Consider the following 20,868-nt stretch of genomic DNA (forward strand, 5'->3'; position numbering starts at 1 on the left):
CACAGGTGGGTCAAAAGTAACACAACAATACAAGCTAGATTTTTTGTGTTAACCTTGTATTTAATAAATAAACATGACTGTGACCTTGTTAATTTTTAAAATCTTTTGTCTTTTATCTTTCAAAAGAAAATTTAATTTAATAAAATTTTTATTTTAAATATTCAGTTTCAAAAGTAACCTGACAGCCCAAACTTAAATTGTTTAGAATATAGAATATGCAAATGTGTGCACCTAAAACAGGGGGGAAATGGTTAGATGGAGATTTTTTGTTTATGAACCTGACATGATTAAAAGAAAATAAGACTTTACTCTTCCTGCACTGGGGATATTTGCATGTTGTAGCAGTTTCAGAAACAGTGAAAAAATGAAACAATTTAGAAAGATAAGACAAAAATTTAAATTAAGATAAAATTTAAAAAGCTATTTACAGAATAGGCCTATTCAAATTTCACATTTTAGAATGAATTTAAATTTGTTTTAGTAAGTATGAGCGATCTGCATTTTTAGTGCTTTTTACTGACACCTACTACACTGACCTCCTTAGGAGACAGGCCAAAATAAATATCAGCCGCTCTCTTAATATAAGCATGCAGCTTCCTCTCCTAGTCCAAGGAGAAGACTTAATAATGTGATCTGTACCTGTGGTCTAGTCTTCTCCCCATTTATCTCTGCCCTCCTCCTACATTAGCATGAGACTTTATCAGCTGACTAATGTTTCTAATAGAGATGTCCAGAAACGCCTTCTCAAACATCTGGCTGAATCAGACCTCTGTCTGGATACGCTATTGGCATATTCTTTTGGTATAATATGACATAAACATGTTTTAATAAATGCTGCAACACAGAGAAAGTCACCACAATAGCAGCGGGACAAAAGAAACACTTGTGGTGTGATGTAGCGGGTAGTCCCGACAGGAACTACTGACATATAAACACGATTTATTTTTATACTGGAAAACTCTGACAGGGCAAACTTCAGGGTGTGTTAAAGCACTAAATAACCTGTAGATTAATCATTACTGTGACACATGAAATGAGAGACACAACTTGTAATTCAAAAAAGAGTCAGAAATTTACTTGCCGTGCTTGAAAACCATTTTCCAAAGACGGCCGCGGGAAACGATGACAAAATCATGCAATATTTGGTGCTGTCACAGCTTGGACTGTGTTGTGTGATTAGCTTTAAATTGACAAACTTAAGTGAAATTTAACTTTTTCAGTCAGCTGTACAGACAAAGGAGTTAAAATGGACATAAAACACATCTGGATAATATTTAAAACTAAAAGTAAACAGAAGGGGAAAAGGCCTTTCCACGTCAGTCCACCCCAACAGATATAGATTCCCAGCACACTGAGGATGCTTCACAGTTCCCCTTCGAGGGAACTCGAACTGCGTCGGTGACGACACTATGGGAACGCCTCTGGGAGTGGCACGGCTGAATTATGAATGAAACTACTCCAATCCTATTGATGTTGCTAGAACGGTAGCGTGTGACAGTGTAACCGGAGGCGTATATAAGAACGCCGGCACACAGGACACATTAGCTTCTTTCTATTCAGCAGGCACTCTGAGTATGTTTGGAAGCTCCACTGTTGCAAGAGAGAGATCATCTTACCTAAAGTCAAGCGAAGCAGCAGAGATCATGTCCGCTAAACGATTCCGACAGTGTGTCTTCCCTTGTCCGCGCTTCATCATGGAGGGGGATACCCACGGAATGTGTGTTTCATGCTGGGGAGGTCGCATGCCCAGGCAGCTACGGACTTAGCTCTCCGTGTGACCAAAGAGATGGCCCGTTCCATCAGGTGCTCCATGGCAGCTTTGGAGGCTACGGAGCGCCGTCTATGGCTCAACCTCTCGGGCTTCCAGGGGAAGGAGAAGGCTTTTCTCCTGGATGCGCCCCTCTCTCCTAAGGGCCTGTTTGGCGAAGCAGTGGATGCTGTCGTCAGCAGGTTTCAGCACGACAAAACACAGGGAGAGGCGTTTGAGCGAAATCTCCCCCGCCGGTCAGGCTCCAGGACGGCAACGGCGCACGAAAGGCGGGCGCAGCCCTCGTCCAGCACCTACCGCCGCAGCCAGAAGCAGAGCGTCGCTTCACGGGGTTCCCCTCAACCAACCTGGGACGCGAGGTGGCGCTCTCGCCCACAGCCCCCCGGGGAGACAGATCTGAGAACCGTCCTTCAGTCTCGGCGGGTCCGGCGGAAGAGGTCTTGAGGTTTTGAGTAGGGGGACCCACTACCCCCCCCCCCCGCCCCCCTCCTCTCCCTCCCTGCCCCCCCTCCACCGAGAGAGGCCGATCGAGGTCCCCTCTCTCGTGGCGGCTCCAGCAACAGGCGTTGTCTGTCCCGGCGCGTCGGCGCTCGGGAAGCGCTAGCCACCAGCGGGCCCTCACCGGTCTGTCCGCCCCGAGGGACTGCACCTGGAAGATGACCGGGCTCAAAAAAACCGTGGGTCGCCAGCGAGGTCCTGCGCACAGTAATGGATGGCTACAGGCTGCAGTTCCAGTCCCCCCAGATTCTACGGGGTGGTCGGGACTGCAGTGCACGCAGGGCAGAGTCGGGTGTTGGGACAGGAAGTCCGCTCTTTGCTGGAAAAAGGGGCCATAGAACTCATTTCCCCGCCGGTCAGAGAGGCCGGGTAAGACGGTGCAAGACGCACGATTTCCACATCTCCTGCATTTGGGGCTGCGGCTCAACGCAAAGAAGAGCGTGCTGACGGACTACGTTCCTAGGGGTGGTGTGGGACTCAACGGCGATGCGGGCCCACCTGTCTCCCGCACGCGTCGAGTCCATTTTGTCCTCATCACTGTAAAACACTTTCAGAGGGTGTTGGGTCTCCTGGCAGCAGCGTCCAGTATAATACCTTCCGGACTACTGCACATGAGAGCCCTGCAGTGGTGGCTAAAATCCAAGGGATTCTCCCCGAGGGGAAATCCGCTCCGTCTGATATGGGTTACGAGCAGGTGCCTTCGTTCCCTTTCTGTATGAAGGAAATCTTGGTTCCTGTCCCAAGGTCCCGTGTTGGGAGCGATCTGTCGCTCCCAACCCAGACGCCTCACTCACGGGATGGGGCACGGTCATGGACGGCCGCTTTGCGAGAGGCTCCTGGCAGGAGCATCATTTCTCCTGGCACATAAATTGCCTGGAAATGTTGGCGGTATTCAGAGCTCTGAGGAGCTCACGTCCTTGTCAGAACCGACAATACGGTAGTAGTGGCCTATTTGAATCACCAGGAGGGTCTGCGCTCGCGCCCGTTATGCAAACTGGCACATCAGATCCTCCTGTGGTCCCAGCAGAGACTGTTGTCCCTCAGAGCGATGTACGTCCCTGGGACCCAGAATAAGGGAGCAGACCTGTTGTCGAGACAGGGGCTGAGGCCCGGGGAATGGAGACTCCACCCTGAGGTGGTGGAGTTATTATGCGAAATGTTCGGCCCCATAGACGTGGACTTGTTTGCGTCTCGAGAGACTACGCACTGTCCCCTGTGGTTCTCCCTCTCGCCCCCAGCCCCGCTATGGCTGGATGCCATGGTGCAGACGTGGCCGAGGCTGGAGCGGGTCCGTCAGGACGGCGTCAGCCTACTACTAGTAGCCCCGTTTTGGTCGGCATGAGTGTGGTTCTTGGATTTAATATCACTCCTGGAGGGCCCGCCCTGGCAGGTCCCGCCCTGGCAGGTCCCTCTGAGGAGAGGCCTGCTGTCCCAGGCAGAGGGCCGGATCTTTCACCAGGCCTCTCCCCGTCCACGCTCAAAGTATATGTGGCTGCCATTGCAGCATTCCACGCCCCTCTGAGTGATGGGCCCTTGGGGAGGCTTCCACTGGTCGTGCGCTTCCTCCGTGGAGCCTGGAGGATGAGACCCGTGACTCATTCCAGGGTTCCCACCTGGGACCTGGCAGTGGTTCTCGAAGCGCTGGCTGAGGCCCCCTTCGAACCCCTGGAGTCGACTGAGGCCAAGCACCTGACCCTTAAGATGGCCTTTCTCGCTATCACCTCTCTGAGGAGGGTGGGGGATCTCCAGGCACTTTCGGTTTCTCCCCGATGCCTGAAGTTTTCCCCGGGGAGGGTCAGGGCCATCCTGCACCCTTGTCCAGGCTATGTCCCTAAGGTTCCGTCCAGTTTGGCGGGGTCCACGGTGCTGCAGGCGTTTCATCCCCCACCTCATGTGACGGCAGAGGACGTGAGACTTCATCGGCTCTGCCCTGTCAGAGCATTGAGTATTTACACTCTGAGGTCTTCCCGGTGGAGGAAAGCAGACCAGTTGCTGGTGTGTTTCGAGTCCCCCAAGGCTGGGCTCCCCGCTTCTAAACACACCATCAGCAACTGGATCTTTCAGACTATTGAACTGGCCTATCAGGTGCAGGGTTTGCCTTCACCTATGGCCGTAAGGGCACACTCTACTCGAGGCATGGCGGCTTCTAGGGCCCTCCTCGCAGGGGCGTTGCTCCAGGTTTTGTGTGACGCGGCTGGCTGGGCCACCCCTCACACTTTCATCCGGTCTAGACCTTCCTTCTGCACCCAGCACCTGTGCGCTGTCCTCTTAGTCGTGCCGTCAGGTTCTGCACACTGGGGGCAGGCGGGGTTTCGGCGCGGCCTAAGTGGGTATCTCGTTCCCATAGTGTCATCACCGACGCAATGTCTCGTTCCCATTCTCGGGGAACAAGGGTTACAAACGTAACTCGAGACAGTCTCTGCAGCTCTCTGGGAACCAGATCTCACGTGATCCACACTGTGACTATATATGAAATGCTAATAAATGCTGCAGGTAATGTAAAATATGAACTATACCAATCCATCTTTAAAAAAACAGGATGTCCCTTTTCTTCAGTAATTTAATTTAATAGATGAAACTATCATATATTCTAAATTCATTACACAAAGTTAAAAATTTAAGCCCTTTATTTGTTTTAATCATGATTACGGTTTACAGCTCATGGAATTCAAAACTTTAGTATCTCAAAATGTATTAGAATTATATAAGAAGCTCTAAATAATACATTGAGCTCATTTTTCACCAGACTAAGCTGACCTGTTCTTGAGTATTTATGTCTATTGGAAAAAAGTATACTCTAGCCATTGGATTATGAAATCTCCATATGTCTGACAGACTAAGATCTAACATGCACAGCTGCAAAGCCTTGGAACAAGATAACAGATACAAAAACAGAAGAAAAGAGAATATCATCAAAGAATTATGCATACCTGCTAGATTTAATGAAAAGATAGGCTACATAAGATAATAACAGTAATCATATATTTGGACGTACATCAATGTAAAAGTAATAATTGGGCCTACTTATCATTTGCAGAGAATTTTTCCCATGTTTCCCATCTTTATTATAGCCTACTAGTTTAATATAACAGCTTGGTATGGCAACCTGAATGTGAAAGACAAAAACAAGCTTTCCAAAATTGTTAATATTGTAAGTCACAAAGGCAGTTTCGGGATGTATTTGATAGGGTGGTACTCAGGAAGGCCAGACAGATATCAGCAGACACCCTACACCCACTAAACTCAGAGTTTGAGCTGCTTCCATCTGGCCGTCGATTCAGGGTCCCAAGGGGGAGCCGGAACATCTATAAGAGATCTTTTATTCCCCATGCCATACAGGCACTGAATTTAAACTGAAAGCATTTTTAAATTGTAAAGTGTTTATTGTAGGTCGTAACCTACCTTTCCATTTTCTGTTGTTGTATGTTGACGGTGGTACAGTGTCGTACTCTTAACTGTGTGTATTTTCTATTTTATTTAATTTTTTTATGTAATTTTAACTGTGGTGTCACTGTTGTATATCTGTTCGGAGAAGTCGAAGACAAATTTCCACTAAGGTGGACAATAAAGTCTAATACAATACAATACTAATGAGTTCATTTTGGAAATCATTTTGAGTAAAGTCCCCACCATAATAATAATCCATCATCAGGATGAGGGGGGGCTGGGGCACTCACACCTAAAGATAATTTAGGGTCACCAATCAACCTAGTCCACATGTCTTTGGACGGTGGGAGGAAGCTGGAGCACCCAGAGAGAACCCATGCAAACTTCACAGAGAAAAGCCTGGACGACCAGGGTTTGAACCCTGGACCTTCTTGCTGTGAGGCAACAGTGCCATCCACTAGGCCACCATGCCATCCAACAACAACGAACATGAAAAAAAGGAAGTTCAAAGAGAAGGAAAGGAAATATCAAGATATTGAGATTAGGGGGAGTAACAAACAAGGAAACAATTTAAGAAAGGGTATCACCCTACTTGGCAATTTCACTGCTGTCCTGAGGCAGGGAACTGATTGTCTCTGACCTAACCAGACTGGGGCTGTTTGCGAATTTTCCTGCCTCCTCCGCACTTCTAAACTGCATGACTACCTTTCCGGTGGTTACCTTCAGAGATGCTTGATGCAATAGCAAATTAGTGATGCCCTTTTTAGTCAGCCTGTTGTGTATCTCACTGAAGGCCTTCCTCCTGTGTGCCATGTGTTTGCTGTAATCCACGAAAAAGCACAGATCTTTGTCCGCATACATGATTGGTCTCCCCCATCAGACTTCTCTCAGTATCGCCACTCTAGTGCTGTATCGCAGGCATTTGAAGATCATAACTATATTTTTATAATTAAATGTGTATTAATTAGTCTATATCTCTCTCTCTTCTTAAATTAATGCTTACAGTATGTGTCTGACTGTATACCTCACCATAAAAAACAAATCATACCATAATGTAGACATGAGTCATTTACATTGTAATAATATTTCTTAACAAATAGGCATATGAAATCAAGTGTAATCAATCAGAAAATTATTAGGTTTTTATAAATCATTACACTGCTTCTTAATGCTGTCTGACAGGCGACCGTGAACACATAGAACACTGGCCAACAAATTGTGCAGTTTGGCTTGATATCAAGTAGGCTATTTGATTTCTCCCACTCTCGTCGTCGTTGGTAGCCTACTTTTGCATCCGCTTTCGTTTCAGAGGGGACACGGGGGGTTTATCGAGTTGCCGCCATTGTTGTTTCAACTTGACTCCCTGACAAGAGACCCGCCCTTATCTGACTCCGATTGGCCCTGAACCTGACGTTCAGACAAACCACTTCCCATATTGATTCAAAACGGGACGCTATTTAGTTCTCAAATACGGGACGATTCCGAGCCTCAAAATGGCTCTTTAGAACGCTATGGGTGATGTCATGGACACCATGACAACTTAAACGACAACATAGGTTGTATTAACCAACTTCCAAAAACGGAATGTATTCTAAAATAGCGCCTCTACCAGTGATGTTCCAAATATGACTCATATGAGCATATCCTACAATTGCGGCCGACCAGACCTACCTTTTGGAAATCACAGAACCTATGTCACAAAGGAGGTGAACCTGTTGTGCCGAAGTCTGCATGCCTGCCGAGAATTGCCTGCACCTCGCAGGCAATTCTCGCCGAGAAAAGAGGTGGATGCAAATCTCAGCAGGTAGCCTACAACATCTGTTCTGCCCAATTATGCATCCACCTCTTAAGGTCCTTTTCAGACACTTTGCTGTGCTCATAGATCAAATGCAGTTATCACCACATAGAATGCTAATTCTAAGTGTAATAAATTATTAATGACTCTAAACATTCATAAAATATATACTTTGAATCATTTATCACCATTGATGTAGTCCACAAAGGATATAGTGTTTAAAAGCAGTTTTTGGAGGTGCATGCAATTCTCGGCAGGCATGTAAAACTCAGCATAACAAACCCTACTGCATGGCCGATCTGCACAGCTGTTGTCGACATGCATAAAACACTGACTTAGGTTTAGGCACACAGTTTAAAAGGTGACAAGTGTTTTCAGTTTCCGTTTTCTTCCTCTGATGAAGATCAGTGCGCTCGTCTCATTAAGTAGGCTACTGTCGCAGATGGGCTCTGTGTCTGTCAGACGGTCTAAAGGGGGTAGCCTCAGGGGTGGACTGGTAATCTGACATGGTGGACCAAGGAACCTTACACAGGCACTTGAAGGAGTAAAGGAGGCGAAATAGAGTGACAAAGTGACAGGGCAGAGGGACAGTAAGATAGACAGCAATAAGAGAGTAGAGGTGAAGTGGTTGGTAAGCATGGAGTAGCGCAACCTGTAGGGAGGGAGTGTCATTTACATTGGGGACATGTAGCCACCACTTTTTGAAAATATTAAAAATGTTCTGAAAAATAGCTTGCACCAAGAAATGTTAATTAACAAATAAAAATGCTATTAGAAAGGTTTATTTGCACAATAAACCTGCATTGCAGTGTAAATATTGAATAAATCTCTATATTTAAAAAAAAAAGTTACTTAAGCTAAATAAAAATAAGCTACTGATTACTACATTATATTCTATTATATTTTTATATCTGAATTGTCACCTGCCACCTAAATTGTGTCCTTCCCTAAATAAAAATAAAGACATTTCCACCATAAATCAGTGCAGAAATTGTCTCTAGAATTCAGGAAATTAAATGTTTAATGCTCAAAATCTTCTGGGGGAGGATGCCCGAACCCCCCTATCAATTTTTTCCTCAATAACCTTTTTTAAACTGAATTCAAATTAATTAAGCTAATTTAACATTGAGATGAAAAGGTGCCATATGCACATTTGAAAAGACTTTAGGCTACTTCAGGCATGCCTGCATGTATGTATACTCAGCTGGGATTAAATTAAATGAGAAAGGTTGATCTACAGGAGAAACATGTCTGACAGCAAAACAGAATGCCTGAGAGCTGCACAGCATTATATTACACAGTATTTTTATTTTATTTTGAATTATCACTTCAGACATTTCTTCAATAACGTGGTGCTAAACAATTCACCAGAATACAGGATATTAAGTATTTAAAGCCCAAATTTTTCAGGGGGAGGACCCCCAGACCCCCCCGAGTTGATATTATCAGTGTTAATTATTTTCAGAAAATGAGACAGTTGTTAGAGTTGGGTGAAAATATGAACAATTTCTGGGCTGGGCTAAGCCCCCAATGTTTCAAGAGCCTGGAAACGCCCCTGATCACCACCACCGAAACTCCTCTTTATGGCTATTTAAAATACTTAAACATGTTTGTCATGAGTTGGCGTTGTATGGCCACTAAAGGTCGCTGCCACAACAAACTTAAACATGAGTCATAATTTTGTGTGGCTAAAACAACTTATATGGTTGCTTCTTTGGAGGACACGCTCCGTTAGTAACATGCATTAATGGAATAAGAATGCATGCAGATGGAGAGGGAGAAGAGTAGAGGAGTTCAATGCATCATGGGAAGTCTCCCTACAGTCTAGGCCTATAGCAGCATAACTAAGGGATGGTTCAGGACTCACCTGAGCCAGCCCTAACTATAAGCTTTATCAAAGAGGAAAGTCTTAAGCCTACTCTTAAATGTGGAGATGGTGTCTGCCTCCTGAACCCAAACTGGAACCTGGTTCCACAGGAGAGGAGCTTGATAGCTGAACGCTCTGGCTCCCATTCTACTTTTGGAGACTATAGGAACCACAAGTAACCCTGCATTCTGGGAGTGCCGTACTCTAGTAGCATAAGTACAATAACTGAAGTTAGAAGAGAGAATCTCAAATGAGAATGTGTGTGTATGATAGTACAACAAACATGTAAAACGGACAACAAAAAGGTGTGAAAGGACACTAACTATATGTAAGTGTCACAGAACGAATTATGGTTAGTATGGACCTCATTAGAGGCACACATTATGACTGAATTACCATTTTTTCTTGGTTTTGTGTTTTTCAGCTGTCAGAGAGAACAAGTGATGCTTTCTTGTGATGGAAATGAACAAAAAATAAATTACCAAAGCCATCAGCGGATAGAGGAAGACACAAGGGAGTAAATGAACAAACAAACAAATTATTTTACAGCAGACTGAGGTGAGATGCTTTGGAGATATAGTTTTCTTAGAAGTCATCAAAATCACGACTGTAAATTTCTTCAGGGACAAGCATGTTTCGGCACTGGATATTCCTCCAATATATAATGACATGACTGTATATATAAATGTAACTGTAAATTATTATTATTAATATATCTTTGTCAGTTATAAACAATGGTCATTATTTTGTGTGAAAATCCGTAGCTCTTTAGCTCCATATATAGATGCCTAACATATAGAAATGTGCATTTTTAAATATGCATTTTAAATGTTTATGTATGTATGAGCTTCTTAGTAAAAATATATGGTATTAAGTCTGGCTGTAGATGCACACTTATGAATCAAACTTTTCATGAAATGTTGTCTTGTACTGTGTGAGGTTGTAGTCCACTTTTGCATTATGAAAGAGAGGTATGGAAAACAAGGTTTGGCAAACTTTAAATATCACATTTAATGTTTTCACTATTATTTTCTAGATGTTACTTATAGGTAGACCTCACACTTTCCAAAATGACGACTGTCAACTGAATACTTAATCCTTTACTTTGATTTGAATGCAAAGTTTAATAGATACATCTATGTAATGTAGATACCGCAAGTTTTATTCAAATTACAATGCATCTGATTAAAACATCAAATATACAAACATGGTTTAAGACAGCATATTATGTGAATCAAAATAGTTCAGTAGTTGCTGAGTTGTGGTTAATCTCTCACACAAAGTTTGTTAGTTATTACTCTACAATTTTCCAAAATGAGCATCATTTGATTCAAGCACTTCATTCCAACACAAAATAAAACACATAGGAAACTAATACACAAAGAGTTCGGGAGGGAGAGTGACAACTTGTACCACTGCTAGCTGTGTTAATTCCTGAGAAAATCCCCATTCAGTTTCCACCTTCACCATGTCTTTCCTATTATCTCTTTTTTTCAGAATAGATCTTGTCGAATGGGTAAGGGATAATCTGATAAATAACAGAGTGCCACTGTGCGGTTATTTTTCATAATGAGTTGGAATGGATTAAAACTAGCCACGTGACAGAAATTACACCAAGTCTGTTAGAGGGCTATGTACTCATAGAACTAGAGTTACATCCAGGTCATTTTCATATCACATATTTCAATATCACAGTAGACGAGAGTGCTCAATCCACTGAAACTTAAGAAAGCACAAGTATATGAGAAAACACCTATAACATTTTGACAACATATATGTCAAATAGAAAAAGACATTCTTGCAGAAAAACCAGGCTCTTTTCTCTGTGCAGGAGTATGGAGTATATATATACTTAAAGTTTGGTCTAAAGTGATCCTGATTTTGTATATTGTATAGTAACATTAAGACAAAGTCCCAATATCATTTCCATCATTATTCACAGCAGCAGCCATAAGACATCAGCTGTGTTCAAAAAGGTGCAACTGAGGACACAGTTCAACTAATTTAAACTGTTGCAACACACCACATACACAATAATGGAGGAGTAAAATATTTTTTCCCAATAATGTGAATGTGGAGTTTTGCTGTGTGTCTAACTCCTGTTCTGACCTCACTGAATTAAATTAAATGGTTGATGTATTGGTTTATAGTATCACCTAGAAATTCCTGTTCTGGTAGACTTTACTTGCATATGTGAAAATAACCCCCTGCCGCCAATCATAACTGTATAAACAAATGGAAACAAACTACTAGAGATGGGTTCCAATAGCTAGTTCCTTATCCGATCCAATTTGCTTAAAAGCTACTGAACCCCTCCCATACATAGTATAGCCTGCAAAAAACAAAACACTGGTCTAATTCGCAGCAGCCTGAAAATAAGTCAAAAGAAATTAGTTTATGTAAAACTTTAAAAATCAACATTAAAATGAATGCTTGACACTGAGCTTTGAACACAGCCACTGTGGTGTAAGTAGTGACTCTCCCTTCCCAGGAGGTCCTAGCCTATCAAAGAGTGAACATTGATTAACAGTCAGGGAACCCTTGGCTATTGCAAGGACTTTGTAATGCAAACATCTGATGACTCCAAATTTCAGGTGAATGCTTTGCACTTGGATAGGTACAACGAAAGATGGTGGTGGTGGTGGTGGTGGGGGAGGGGGTTCATTTCAGTATAAAAACTTGAAAATGTTTTCAATACATCCCCACATGAAATCAGAAAGGTGTGGGATAAACAAAGTCAAGTTATTGAGCTCAAGAGGTAGAGACCAACACGGTGAATCATTTATATACATATTCACACAATGCTGCTGTGATGAAATACTTAAACAAAAAAAAGGTTTCTCCTTAGATATACAATGTCTCAAAAAAGTGAGAACACCCACCCACACACCACCATATTTTTGTAAATATTTCATTTTATCTTTTCATGTCACAACACTGAAGAAATGACACTTTGCTACAATGTAAAGTAGTGAGTGTACAGCTTGTATAACAGTGTAAATTTGCTGTCCCCTCAAAATAACACATCACACAGCCATTAATGTCTAAACCGCTGGCAATAGAAGTGAGTACACCCATAAGTCCAAATTGGACCCAAAGTGTCAATATTTTGTGTGGCCACCATTATTTTCCAGCACTGCCTTAACCCTCTTGAGCATGGAGTTCACCAGAGCTTCACAGGTTGCCACTGGAGTCCTCTTCTACTCCTCCATGATGAAATTCCTGGTGCTGGTGGATGTTAGAGACCTTGCGCACCTCCACCTTCCATTTGAGGATGTCCCACAGATGCTCAATAGGGTTCAGGTCTGGAGACATGCTTGGCCAGTCCATCACCTTTACCCTCAGCTTCTTTAGCAAGGCAGTGGTCGTCTTGGAGGTGTGTTTGGGGTCGTTATCATGTTGGAATACTGCCCAGTGGCCCAGTCTCTAAAGGGAGGGGATCATGCTCTGCTTCAGTATGTCACAGTACATGTTGGCACTCATGGTTCCCTCAATGAACTGTAGCTCCCCAGCGCCGGCAGCACTCATGCAGCCCCAGACCAGGACACTCCCACCACCATGCTGGACTGTAGGCAAGACACACCTGGTTGCTGCCACACACACTTGACCCCATCTGAACCAAATGAGTTTATCTTGGTATCATCAGACCACAGGACATGGTTCCCGTAATCCTTGTCCTTAGCCTGACTGTCTACAGCAAACTGTTTTGCGGGGTTTCTTGTGCATCATCTTTAGAAGAGGCTTCCTTCTGGGACGACAGCCATGCAGACCAAATTTGATGCAGTGTTCGGCGTATGGTCTGAACACTGAAAGGCTGATCCCCCACCCCTTCAACCCCTGCAGCAATGCTGGTAGTACTCATACGTCTATTTCCCAAAGACAACCTCTGGATATGACGCTGAGCATGTGCACACAATTTCTTTGGTCGACCATGGCAGGGCCTAGTGATGGCAGTGCGACACTGAAGCTTTGATACGTGCTTCAAACCCTGAACATTGAACCATTGCTTCAAAGCCTGCTTTGTTGTGAAAAAAAAAATCACGTGACATATGACATCCGAAGCAGCAACTGCTTCATTGACTGAATGAATCACTGACTGGTTCACGGTCCAATCAGGTGATTCACTGGCAATGCCTAATCTTGAAATCTGAGTGTTTGTGTTCCCCATCCCACACAATCACCCCCTACCATAGTTACACAAGCACACACAACCTAAGCCATATTTCCCCAGCACTCTCTCCACAATAACACGATACATGCCTTCATCAATCTTTATTTGTAAATAGAACATTATGTTCAGTCTTAATGTGTGCGCATCAAAGAATTTTCAAAAATACTCTAAATCCAAGGGTGATCAAAGCAAAGATGCTTCAGAACTAAAGGTCTTTTCCACAAAAGTAAAGTTGTTTCTTCAACACTGCTTATGTGTATGAGTGCGTGCGTGCGTGTGTGCGTGTGTGTAATTAAAAGCCTTTTGTCCACCACCTAACCTGCCTAATTTGACTGCAACCTTGCACTTCAAAAGGAGAGGCCACCATAACTGAAGCTTCGAGCAATGATCCCATTTTCAAAACAAATGGCTCAAGTGGTTCAGTGCTTCACAAAAGCTTAATTTACCCATCACTAGCGAGGCCTGTTCTAAGTGGAACCTGTCTTGTTGTGGACTGCTGTATGGTCTTGGCAACTGTGCTGCAGCTCAGTTTCAGGGTCTTGACAATCTTCTTATAGCCCAGACCATCTTTATGTAGAGCAACAGTTCTTTCTTTCAGATCCTCAGAGAGTTCTTTCCCATGAGGTGCCATGTAGAACTTCCAGTGAACAGTATGAGGGAGTGTGAGAGCGATAACACCACATTTAATACACCTGCTCCCCATTCACACCTGAGACCTTGTAACACTAACGAGTCACGACACCCAGGAGGGAAAATGGCTAACTGGGTGTACTCACCTTTTGGCTGTGCAATGTGTTATTTTGAGGGGACAGCAATTTTACACTGTTATACAAGCTGTACACTCACTACTTCACATTGTAGCAAAGTGCCATTTCTTCAGTCTTGTCAGATTAAAAGATATAAACAAATATTTACAAAAATGTGACGGTTGTACTCACTTTTGGGAGATAGTGTATCTACAACTCTGCTGTACTGTACACACAAGATACAGTTAACGTGACTTGTGTATTCTGTCAATTGTTGATGATTTGTTGTCCTCTACAGATCAAAGTTGCAGGGTAAAAATCAAGGAAATATATACATTTGTATGCAAGTTTTAAAAATAAAATGAACTTCACAGCCTTAGAAATGTGCAGGCTAATAAAATTTCTATACAGTTTTATTGTTGGTGGTTGGTGTGTGGATTTGTTTCTCTACAAATATACATTATCATACTTTGAGGTGCGAGAACAATGCATACCATAGGACACAAGAAGAGAAATAGAAAACAATTCTAAAAATATATTAAATAATTTACTTCAAAGCTCTTTTTCTGGGGACAGTGTACATGTAGGAGGGGCAGGGGCACACTTCAGCAGTGGATTATCATTTAGAAAAACCCATATAGATGAGACCATGGCATTGATATTTCTATATCATTCATATGCTACTTGTTTCCGTTCTAAGGTGAGCTGCTTGAATGCGATCTTTGACAAAAAAGTAGTATGTGGTATGCGGTGATATAGTCAAGTAGACAGAACAAAGACAACACGCTTAAAGAATGATATTGCTGGTTTAACGGTCTCTTTACATTGGTACATTTACTTTTCATGTTAGTATTTTGTTCATAACATGATGACAGTTCCCTATTTGTCCAAAGAAGAACAAACAGAACAGACCTCCTGTTTTTGCAAAGGCATCTTGCCTGCAGTAAGCTACCACAGCCACATTTTGTTCTGTGGTTCCAAAATACTTTTAAGGACTTCTAAACAATCTGGGTCTGATTCTCATAGTGTTGGCCATCATTTTTATTACTTGTGGGAAAAACTTTAGCCTCTCTTTAGCTTTCCAACCAATAGAACAAGTACTCAGTCACATCATAAGAAATATACCTGGTATAAAATCACAGAGAACCCATGTCTCCTCAGTTTGTCAAAACATGCCAGTTTGGTCCAAAGTTGGGTTGTGTGGATTTAAGCAGACCTTGATCACACATGTGACTGTTGACATGTCCCAGCTACTTTTAAGCATGTTTTGCTACAGTATGTTCAAAATGACAAAACCTTTGGAAATTGAGATTTCTTTAAAATATGCAAAAAATCAACAGCCATGTCCGTCATTGTTTGGAGGGGCCCCAGGGATAGACTGGTCTCAAGCCAATATGGTAGCTTCCAGTTATTTCCTCCAAAATCTGGTTAGAGGGTTAGGGTTAGTAAGCACAGCAGTGTGGATAATTGCATGGTTTACAACAGATGTTTTGGGAAACAGTTTCCTTGGTGGTAACATCCAAATAAGTGGTTTAGATAACACAGCTGAAGTGTGGATGTTGCCCCATGAGTACTGTAAAGTTGTGTCACAAGAAATGTAGAGAGAAGAAAAAGAGTGTTAGGTCCCCTGCCCTAAACCTGATTTAAAGCAGAGACATGGCTGTTGTGTGGTAAAAATGCATCTTATGAACCAACATCATGTTCTCATAAACAGGAAGGATGGCCCACACTACAAAAAATAAGCCCCAGATAGTATAATGTGTTTCCACATTTTTTCCATTAATATTTCTGTTGATACTCTTTGGGATGAAATGTGCTCAGTTTGACTGTGTGAATAGTTACTTACTTTTACTTACATTGTCCAAGTAATGAAATTAGTACACATTCCTTCATAACAAAACAACTCTTCAGTCAGGCTGACGGTTTAACCATACACCAGCACTGAACTGAATATGGCTAGCCAAAGGAGGGTGCAGATTAGCATTGTAGAATCTGCTGTTCTGCTCATTTTCCCTTCATCATGGACTGTAGGCTTTCTTAAGATCAGCTGTGTCATCTTGTTTGGAAGAAGGGCTTTTAGTCAGATCCTTTTTCCGATTTATTTCCTATTCAGAGAAACATTAAATTGTTTGTCATGCAACATGTAAGTGTGTATTTAAACCTTCATCTTCAAAACCGAATGATCTCAACAACAAAATACTATACATCTAAAACCCCCAGCAAATTCAAATTCTGCACAGGAACATGCTAGTCTAATGAGCACTGTGAGCACTCTGTATTCTAAACAGAAACAAAGCTGCTGTCGGCCTCTCAAGGGGACACCGGACTCTTTCCACAATGACTGAACAGGATAGGTTTACATTCTGGGACAGGTTCAACTTAATTTTTAAAGCCTCATGTATAAACATTTGCATACATTCATTCATGCACAAAATAGCAGACATATTACTGGGGTAGCTGTGACTCAGAAGGTAAAGAGGGTCATCCGCTAATCAGATCCTCAGCTCCTCCAGGCCTTGATGAATGATAAGTTTCTTTCTGATGTGCGTTTGGCACCTCAAATTTTGGATTTCTGTATACTCTCATCTTCTTTGACCACCGTGAATGGTTAAAATGTCCATGGCAGCAATTCACTTCATTATGTTTTGACCTGAAAATAGATAAAAGTACCCTGTTGTGGGCATATAACTAAATGACTTTGCAGACTGTGAACTGATTAGATGTGCATTCTACCTGGAAGGATGACACTGTGAATAGATGACAAGCTATGAAATGATGAAAAGAAGCAACAGTAAAGTGGGTATGTGTCTGTCGCTGTGCTGTACATACAATACAACAAATCAAAAGTAATCATGCAAATTATGCATGAAATGAATATACTGTTTGACATTCAATCACTGCACTACAAAATGTATAACATTTCATAAATCCCAAACCTGGCAAGTTTGCTCACAATCTTAATGTGTATGCATGATTTATACATGAGGCTGCTAATCTTTGGCAAATGAATTGTTACATAAGTAAAAACGATGGCCAGAGGTGCGGGGGCCATAGTGGGACATAAGGGGACATTCCTGGAATAACTTATTTTTAGTAAGTTAAAATATCAATGTGCTTGAGAGCACTTTCTAATAAAGTATGGGAATTGTGAAAAATGTTGTGCACAATTACAATCGATTGTATGAATAAAATTTCATTTACTGGTGCAGAGGTGAAGGTGGGTGTGATAATGCAGAGTAGCCTGATTGTGATTACAGAATCCTTTAAAAATTTGTATTAATAGCAAAACAAATGTAATTCATTATGATGCAATAACTGTTCAATCTTTAACAATGGGTTGGTTTAAAACATTCTGATTTGATCCACAGAGCATCTGTCTTACCATTTGCATATCAAACCCGTCTAATACACCTCTATAAAGCAGTTATCAGTTTGTTTCATATTAAGCACACACACAGAAGACCTGTGAATCCTGCTCTCCAGTGAAATGCTACGCAGATGTAAGAAGACGTTGAGACACGTTCTTGTTCCCAGTTCAGCAGCTTGTCAGTTGGGAAAGATGATGACACACAACAGCAGCTATTCCCACACCAGCGGAGATGGAGGCATTTCAGAGGGCTGAGCCACTGTGGAGCTGTTCAAAAGGAGGCCAACAAGTGGGTGAAGATAATATTAGCTATTCATGTGTCTGTCAGTTAAAGACATGTGAGACATGGTTAAAGTTGCACTGGATAGTTATGTTGTGTTCCAGCAATGTTAAAAAGATTTTTTGAAGATGTGAGTACTGTTGCATCACAGAAAATGAGAAAATCAAGGAAAAGGACATTTCTTCTCATAATGTAAGTCAAAAAGAGAAACTTTCATATATTCTACATTCATTACACATAAAGTGAAATATTTCTGGCCTTTTTTGTCATCAAATCAAATATCCACAAGTTGAACAGTTCTGAAAAAGGTGAATTTATGCACTCAGTACTTGGTCGGGGCTCCTGTTGCAGGAATTACTTCATCAATGCACCATGGCATGGAGGCAATCAGCCTGTGGCACTGCAGGAAGCTCAGGTTGCTTCGATAGCGGCCTTCAGTTCGTCTGTAAGTGTGGTGTCTCTCATTTTCCTCTTGACAATACCCCATAGATTCTCTATAGGCTCTAGGTCAGACATTCAAGCACAGTAACACCATGGTCAGCAAACCAGGTATTAGTGGTTTTGGCACTGTGGGCAGGTGCCAAGTCCTGCTGGAAAAGGAAATCAGCATCTCCGTAAAGCTTCCATCTCCCCTACAGCAGATGGAAGCATGAAGTGCTCTAAAATCTCCTGGAAGACACTGCATTGACTCTGGACTTGATAAAACACAGTGGACCATCACCAGAGGATGACATGCCACCCCAAACCATTTGTAGTGGGACAACAGTGTGGATTTGTGCAATTTATATTAAATAAATTTGGAGCTACTCCAAATTCCTCTTTTCCTCTCCCGGAGAGGAGCATGGGGGTTAAAGATCAACTTCAACAGACTGCTAAAGAGACCCCAACAGAAGGGGGGTGGAAAAGTTGCTTTCTCTAAGTGCTATTCCTGAGCAGCCTGATCATAAAACTGGCACCTTTTTGATTCCGAAGCTGATAACGCGGTGACTGACTGTTAAACTGACAAAAGGGAAATTAATCAGAGATTACAAACAGCCTATTGGAAAGGCAGAAAATCCTAAACTGCCCCCCCACACACACACACACATGTAACCGTGGCAACTGACCTTGCTCTGTGTTACCCCATCAAAGGGATACCCCCTTTCACACCCACACCCCAAAGCCTTAACTGTTTAAATCTTTTAGTTACTTGATTACGTTTGCCTCTATTTGAGTAGTTATGTTACCATGTTGTTGCTATCTGTTGTTGATATTAGTGCTGAAAAGAATCTAAATAAGTTACTTTGGCAGAGTTTTTTATTTTCAGCAAGATTAAAGACACTCCATCTCACGTGTAACCAATGCTTGTTCACAATACTTTCTCACACAATTCCTTTAGAAATGATGATAAAGAAATGTCATACTATACTTTAAGACTGAATTCCCCATTTCCTAAGGAAAGATTGTTTTGGGTTTATCTAAGCTTTCCTCATGTAACCTGAGCTCCCCCAAGTGGACGAAATAAGTATTACATACCATCGTCGGAAATGCCGTTAATGTATAAATGTCATGACCAATAATGGGACAATTGTTTTTCTGTTACCAAATGCTTAACTTAGAACGGTACAACTGTTTGACCACTGAGGTTTGATTGTGGAAAATATTTGATTATAATACGCGCAAATAGATTTTCTTTTCTTTTTAGACATTAAAGTTTAGAAAGGCAGTCCCTCGGGAAACCTGAAACGCCCCTGGGGGAACCACGCCCCAGACAACAAAAGAGCGACACGCAACGTCGTTCGCTCTCTCTCTCGGCTTCTCTCCTCTCCTCGTGCCTTGGTCTTCTACTCTGCTCTCTGAACGCTTCGGCACACGTCCGGTGTGCCTCTCCAACGCCCTAAGAGTTCGACCAGCGCAACAGGCCTTTGCTCACTTGAAGCTACACACGCGAAGTGCCGCGACATCGATTTGCCCTCAGTTCCAGCAACTCTACTTGTTTTATTTTCTTCCTTTCTTTTGTTTTGTTAAAGTTATCAGTACGTACAGTAAGTTACACTGGTCTAATTCAGGAACAACCAAGTTCCCTTTTTAAGCTTTTTCGTCGAGCTAAGCCCACGGAGGTCGGACGACGGCACGTGGCCCACCAGCAACCACAAAGGACGACATAAACCTGACCCGAGACAGGGTCGGGAAGGCCCCACTGCAAGTTTCTTCCATAAGCCTTCCAGAGACGGACCCCGGAAGAAATTCCCTGGGAAGCATGGACTCTGCCAGTGTGAGGCCGTTTCCCAGCAACCCGGCGGAAGAAACACAAGCAGCAAGACCAAACAAACATTCTGTGGTCAGGGATGTCCCATAATGCTAATATTGTCTTTTAACTCCTAAAACTCATAGCTTACTTTCATTAGTTCTCCTCTGCCGTATGAGTCAAATGCTTCCCACAATCGAACCTCCATTTCTCATTGTTCAGCCATTGTTTATTTTCCCTGTATTTAACAGCCCTTTTATATTGCATTAGTTAGTTAATAAATTCACAATCAAGTAATCAAGAACTGTGTTTGTTGACTATCTCCACGTCCCTGCCAAGAGAATTGACCCTTTAGATACAGTGGGTACGGAAAGTATTCAGACCCCTTTAAATTTTTCACTCTTTGTTTCATTGCAGCCATTTTCCAAAAATCAAAAAAGTTCATTTTATTTCTCAGTAATGTACACTCAGCACCCCATCTTGACAGAAAAAAACAGAAATGTAGAAATTTTTGCAAATTTATTAAAAAAGAAAAACTGAAATATCACATGGTCATAAGTATTCAGACCCTTTGCCGTGACACTCATATTTAACTCAGGTGCTGTCTATTTCTTCTGATCATCCTTGAGATGGTTCTACACCTTCATTTGAGTCCAGCTGTGTTTGATTATACTGATTGGACTTGATTAGGAAAGCCACACACCTGTCTATATAAGACCTTACAGCTCACAGTGCATGTCAGAGCAAATGAGAATCATGAGG

General features: G+C 42.4%; 1 protein-coding gene across 1 annotated transcript in view; it reads right to left on the bottom strand.

Moving 5' to 3' along the window:
• Positions 1 to 14,619: 14,619 nt before the first annotated feature.
• nlk2 (nemo-like kinase, type 2) overlaps positions 14,620 to 20,868 on the bottom strand; it is a 121,904-nt gene continuing 115,655 nt past the window's right edge. Inside the window, exon 11 of the mRNA XM_046074968.1 lies at positions 14,620 to 17,866. Within this exon, the coding sequence (XP_045930924.1) occupies positions 17,812 to 17,866 (55 nt within the window). The 3' untranslated portion in view covers positions 14,620 to 17,811. The remainder of the gene's footprint in view (positions 17,867 to 20,868) is intronic.

The sequence above is a fragment of the Micropterus dolomieu genome, linkage group LG17 (assembly GCF_021292245.1).
Source record: "Micropterus dolomieu isolate WLL.071019.BEF.003 ecotype Adirondacks linkage group LG17, ASM2129224v1, whole genome shotgun sequence".
Classification (NCBI taxonomy): Eukaryota; Metazoa; Chordata; class Actinopteri; order Centrarchiformes; family Centrarchidae; genus Micropterus; species Micropterus dolomieu.